The sequence below is a fragment of the Heteronotia binoei genome, chromosome 3 (genome assembly GCF_032191835.1).
Source record: "Heteronotia binoei isolate CCM8104 ecotype False Entrance Well chromosome 3, APGP_CSIRO_Hbin_v1, whole genome shotgun sequence".
NCBI lineage: Eukaryota > Metazoa > Chordata > Lepidosauria > Squamata > Gekkonidae > Heteronotia > Heteronotia binoei.
This window is the reverse complement of record NC_083225.1, coordinates 89,841,435-89,847,961: the sequence shown is the minus strand read 5'-3', so window position 1 is coordinate 89,847,961 and position 6,527 is coordinate 89,841,435. Positions and strand designations below refer to the sequence as shown.

General features: G+C 42.3%; 1 protein-coding gene across 1 annotated transcript in view; it reads left to right on the top strand.

The window, feature by feature from the left end:
• The first annotated feature begins 831 nt into the window (after window positions 1–831).
• EFHC2 (EF-hand domain containing 2) overlaps window positions 832–6,527 on the top strand; it is a 69,017-nt gene continuing 63,321 nt past the window's right edge. The window contains exons 1-2 of the mRNA XM_060234173.1: window positions 832–1,001; window positions 4,802–4,990. Of these exons, the coding sequence (XP_060090156.1) occupies window positions 960–1,001; window positions 4,802–4,990 (231 nt within the window). The 5' untranslated portion in view covers window positions 832–959. The remainder of the gene's footprint in view (window positions 1,002–4,801; window positions 4,991–6,527) is intronic.

Here is a 6,527-nt window from a genome sequence, read left to right as displayed (position 1 = left end):
ATATAGACTTGCTATGCTTATCTAAGTTGCTTTTGACTTCAGGAGACTTGAGAAGTACTTGAAATCAAATCAATGTCATCACTATCTCTGAATCTTGATTTAAGTATCCACCAGTTAGGCTCAGGCCTTTGCCAGGTTCATGGTCAAGTCTGCACTACAGGAGAGTTCAAAGTCAATCAGGCATGCAGGCTGGATTTCCAGAGGGAGATGTCAAAGTTTGTTGCCATAGACTATGTGTTGAAGAGCTATCTGTAGATGTGCATTGCCATAATGAATACTGATCCAAAAAAAAGTATCCTTACATTTAAGTAGTTTGTGTGCTGCCTGTCATGTGTCTGTGAAAGGGGATAGATCCAGGTGGGCAGCTGTGTTGGTCTGATGCAGTAGAACTCATTTTGAGTCCAGTGGCACCTTTAAGACCAACAAAAGTTTATTCAAGGTACGAGCTTTTCTGTGCACCCACACTTCTTCAGATACAAGAAAATGAAAGGGGAGATATTTTAAAGTTATGTTAAGTAGGAGAGGCCTAAAAGTGCAAACGGAAAGGTTTACTAAATGTTAGAACACGGACGATCAGAAATATAGACGGGGCAGATTAAAAGCGTACCGTTAGTGCTGCAGAGACTGTAAGGACGACAGCGAAGGGATTCAATGGAAAGGTGCTGGCGCAACCTCACTGACCGACAGTGAAGCGAGGGAAAGCACCCCATGCCAACGGGGCCAGGATTGCTCAGCTGCTACGGAGCGCCGTGTTCCTGCAGGGGGCAGCAAAAAGCCAGGGGCGAAGCGAACTCGTCGACATTCCCCGCCGCCGCCCTCTATGATGTCAATGGGAATCACCAGGGCAACGGAACTCCAAACAGCACGCCAGCAATTCCTTGAACCTTGGTAGCGCGGAGGTCGATCGGCCGGGTTCGGGCAGCAACACCAGCCCCGAGGCGGGGGGCACCGGCACCACCATGGCGCTACCGCTCCTGCCTGGGAACTCCTTCAACAGGAATGTAAGTGGCTCCACTTTGGTTTCCACCGCTGCCTAAGGGCTGGCCCAAGCTTCTGTGCCCACCCCCAGATTTGCACATCACCTCCCTTGCTCTCCTCCGTCTGGAAACCGAGGCCGAATGCAGGGTAGCACGGTCCATCTAAAACCCATTCCCACAAACTATTCCTCCTCCTCTCCTTTTGAATACTGAAATTCCATATAACATACAGCCTCTACCTCTCCATTCTCACATATTCCACATTCTCAGATCCCTGAGCTGACCCAGAAAAATTATTCTCAAAAGCTGGTTTGGGGAGACTTGTGAGTTCCATCAACCTGGGCTGAGTAAGTTGGCAATCAGGTGTTTGATGGGCAGTCAGCTCTGTCCTTTTAAGTCTCCTATGTAACCCTTGCTTTCTGCATCCAGCTCCTCCCATGTGGCATCCTTTTTCTTATATAAAACAACAGGCCAGTGGCCTCTTAAAGATAAACACAAATTATTCCAGTGTAAGCATTTATGAGTCAGTGCTCACTTCATCAGGGGCACCACTGAAGCATTTGTTAGGCAAAAGTTTTTTTACTGAAAGCAAATAAAGTCTGATAAAGCCAGAAAGGTGTCTGGAGAGAGTCAAGGACTTACCTGAAGAAGTGAGCTCATACTCAACCACAATTTTTTGTTAGTCTTTAAGATACTACTGGACTCTTGCTCTTTTCAGTCAAGGGCAAGACAGGCCCAAATGAAATATTGCCATTACATCACCTAATACAGCTACCCATCTGGAATCATCTTTATTATATAACATCTCATTGCATAGGACTTCCCCTCTTACATAAAGAATGGACTTACGTTGAGTTAGCTTTATTGAGTTAGATCTACAGTTCATTTGGTCCAGTGTTGTCTTAACATGTTTCATGGTTTGCTTCATCACAGGCAAAGCTCTTCCTCACACTGCCGCTTCATCTCATACATATTCCTTCATATACATTAGATCTCTAAAACCTTCTGGACTCTATTTCAAGAAGGCTACAAATTCCATCATACACTGAAACTCTCTCTCCTTCTCCTTTTTCTTTTGTACTAAACATCCAGCCTAATAAATAGTCCCAGAGAACTCAGAACTGCTCACTACTTTGTGGCAATTTGGTTGGTCATAACAGTAAGGTATTTACAGTGCTGTTGTTTCTGATTTTTTCCCTAGTGGATCAACATAGTTGCCTACAGTCTCTGTATAGTTTATAAGCAACCAAATAAATACTTTCATCTTTACTTAGTCCCAGGTATAACTTAACCACCCACTGTCTCCCTCCACATTATTCTTCTGTACATACTGCAGTGAAACATTTCAGAGTGGTCCCTTGGAAACAAAACTATATGCATGGCTATCAATCTGAAATATAGATATCATGCCTTGAATTCAGCAGGAGCTCACAGGAGTGCAGCTCTTGAACCTTTCTGAGGGTTCTGCCTCTTCCTCTCCACCTTGCCCATTGAATAGTAGGTGCAGCTGCATAACAATCCCTGGGTGAGCTCCACCAACTATTTTTCTACAAAACAACCCCTGGTAGTTATGATGTAGTGACTCCACTCTATAGGCATAGTTGGATTTAGATATTTCTAATGGCTTTGCATGCTATAAATATAGATAAGGGTTTTTAAAATTGATTTCCTCCATTAATGTAAAGGCTATCACTAGAAATCTTTAAGGACAGTTCCAGGTTCAGGAGTGACTCTAGTGAAGTAACATCTGAATGACACAAGGAGGTTTTCCAGGATTATAAAATTATACCACACTGTCAAGGACAGGTTTAAACCACTAGCTATATAAAACAGCTCTCCTCTTTTACACTCATTCTTCAGTTTGGAGTGTTGGATATCTTCTGTCACTCTTTTATAAGAAGCAGCTTTAAAAAGAAAAATGTCGCTTTTCTAAATTTTAACAGTTTATCTCAGTTATTATAGTAGCTAGTAGTAGATGTTTTCCAGTGATCCTATGCAAAGTTACTCCAGTCTAAGCCCATTCATTATAATGGACTTAGACTGGAGTAACTCATAACAGGATTGTACTGTACATTTGATACCACAGGCTCTTAGTGATGAGTTGTTAGGTTAGCCTGACAACCATTTACTACTGTTCCCTACCCGATAAAAACTGCCTCATGTGTTTTGCAAAGGATAGGTTTTGGACATTTTCAGATGTCTCTTTCCATATACAGAGGAACAATACTTCTGTAATGAGAAGGCTGCTTGATTCATTATCATGAAGCCCACTCTGGACAGGCTTAAGAAAAGCAAAATGGGACAGAGTTTTGTTTGCAGATATCTTCTTTCTCCAGCGAATGTACTGCTACTCAGGTAACCTACTCTTTGGGAATGATAGGCCTGCTTCACCAAACAAACATCAGCAGTGCTAATACTGATCACTACTATCCCAAATGTACTAACAGGAAGAAATTTAAGAAATGTGATTCCTTAGGAAAACAGCCCTTCATTTTGTAACGTAATCTACATGCTGAACCAATTTAGTAATGGATGCTACAGCTTAATGCAAGATGAGCAGGCACAGTTGAAACAAAAGAGGGCAGAAAGAGGAAGAGCATATCGAGAAAGCACTGTCAGTGAATAAATATAGCTGGTGTGTGCTTCTTTCTCTGTATGCTGGAGGCTAAGTCGGTGGTGCCAGCGATCGAAGTACAATTCTTGCAATGCACAGTTAAGTCAAATAAAAATTAGAGCTTTTTTCTGGAAAAAGAGGTGCTGGAACTCTCAAGAGGGAAATGAAGAAGGTGCCCCTTATGAACTTTTAAACATTTTTTGAGAATTTTGTTTCCACAAAAACATTTTGAAACTCTCTTCCACTGCATTCCCCCAGAAAAAAAGTCCTGGTTAAAAACTGTTGTTTAGAATCTCAGCTTAGTATCCACCAACAAACCACAGCATGCATTCATACATCACACATTACATCACTGGGCATCCTACACTCAGACATCACATATTACATCATTTGGCAGCCTGCATTCAGATATCACACTCAAACCACAGTTCAAGCAAACCATGGTTTATAGTCTGAATGTAGTCAAACAGTAATATCTAGATTTATTTATTTATTTAAAAATACAAACAACAATTGGGACCCAAGGTAGGTAATACTTAAAACATTCAATATCAATTGCAACAATTACAATTGCAAATAAAACAACCAGTGGACCAAAAGTAAATGCATATTAAAGCAATAGTACAGATGTTTGAAAAGTTCTACATGCCCACTTTGTCAGTTGCCAGCAGTTAGCCCCTGATAGTAAATGTGTTGCTTTGTTCTTTACCAGTTGTATTTTTGAGCAGTCATTAAGGATAGCTGCATACAGAATGCATTACATACTCAAACTTAGCTGTTACAATAGTGTAGACCAGGGGTGGCCAATGGTAGTTCTCCAGATGTTTTTTGCCTACAACTCCCATCAGCCCCAGCCAGCATGGCCAATGGCTGGGGCTGATGGGAGTTGTATGCAAAAAACATCTGGCGAGCTACCGCTGGCCACCCCTGGTGTAGACCAACATGGCCAGTTCAACAGTCTCGAAGTAGAAAAATAGGAGGAAAGCTTTCAGGCTAGGTACAGCTGGACAGATAACCCCCAGAGTGATCTGTTCCCTGATGAGGACCTCTGACCTCCTGACACTATGTGTTAAAGGACAGCTGCATACTTTGTCTTGTCATGCCCAACACTGTCTACAACAGAAGTTTTTTTAATTTTGTGGTTTCCATTTCTGTTAACACACTGACCTTTTTTATTCTGAGATCAGTAATTGTTTTATCTTGATTGCAGCTAGGGAAAGAAAAGTTCCATAAATCCCAACACTGGAGTTACTGCAATAAAGTTTCTATGTTGGTGGGAGAAGACAAACCTGGAATAGGAGGCGAACCTTTGCTTGGACAAAAGCTGAAACCTAAGTATAGTGTTTTCCCTAGAGGTGTTGGAAGTGATGCACCTTCATGGGTAGCATTTGATAAACAGGTATGTTGACATCAATGTGTTTAAGTTTTTGTTTGGGTTATATCTGTGGTATATTTATTGTATATATGTAAGTATGTGAGGGAACAGTCTGTTCCTCCCCTATTATCTTTGTGATTTAGTTTGGTCCTGTCAGGTGGAGCTGTTGTTTCAGTTTCCAATTGTGTATGTTAGCTGAAGTTGTTGATTGTTGGAGTTGTCTCCTTGCAAATAAACAGTTAATGTTTTGAGCCCTCTTGTCTCTGCTGAATGAACCTGAGAACAGGTGCCTGAGTGAGTAGCCTAACCTGGGAACCCACAGCCAAAGGGAGATCATACAATATCCATTCCTTTTCAAAGTATTTTGGATGGAAGGTGAGTTTTGCTTTTCCAACTTGGTTCCATCCAGCCTTTTTGGTGATTTGGTGCCTTTGTTTTTATGTATCCTATGCAGCACATACTGCTGGTTCCACCAGCAACTCTTTGGAAAAACTGGCTGGTTGTGTGCATTCATAAGGAGAAAAGAGTTCCATGCTGCCTGACTGTCTTTGATCACACTCTGAGGAGCAGTAGGATGGTGAGGCAGAGTCAGTCATAGTGCAACCCTAAGCAGAAATGCTTCCTTCTGTGCCAATTTCTGTGGATTTAGAACAGCGGTGGCCAAACTGTGGCTCGGGAGCCACATGTGGATCTTTCACACATATTGTGTGGCTCTCAGAGCCTCCACTGTCCTGTCAGCTGGCGTGGAGAAAGCATTTGTCTCTTTATGCCACTTTTCCAAGCCAAGTCAACCAGTGGCTTGGAAATGCATTTAAAGTTAAAGTTGCTTTCTTACCACCTCTCCCTCCCTCATCTATTTTCCTTCCTTCCTTCCTTCCTTCCTTCCTTCCTTCCTTCCTTCCTTCCTTCCTTCCTTCCTTCCTTCCTTCCTTCCTTCCTTCCTTCCTTCCTTCCTTCCTTCCTTCCTTCCTTCCTTCCTTCCTGTCTTTTGCCTCTCAAACATCTAACATTCATGTATTGCGGCTCTCAGATATCTGACATTTATTCTTTGTGGCTCTTACGTTAATCAAGTTTGGCCACCCCTGATTTAGAAGGATATCTTAGAATCACACTAAGAAGAAGAATTGCAGATTTATACCCCACCCTTCTCTCTGAATCAGAGACTCAGAGCGACTTACAATCGCCTTTATCTTCTCCCCCCACAACAGACACCCTGTGAGGTGGGTGGGGCTGAGAGGGCTCTCACAGCAGCTGCCCTTTCAAGGACAACCTCTGCGATAGCTATGGCTAACCCAAGGCCCTTCCAGCAGGTGCAAGTGGAGGAGTGGGGAATCAAACCCAGTTCTCCCAGATAACAGTTCATGCACTTAACCACTGCACACTTAACCATGCACTTTTGCAAAAGAGAGCTGTTGCTTGAGCATGGGGTAAGATGTATTTTGAATGTTGTTTTCATTTGTTTTATTTATCAATATTGCATATTAATTTTATGTTAATTGTCAATTCCCACATAAAATACTGCGGCCAGAGAAAGTGGTCTATGAAACTCCAGCTATAGAAA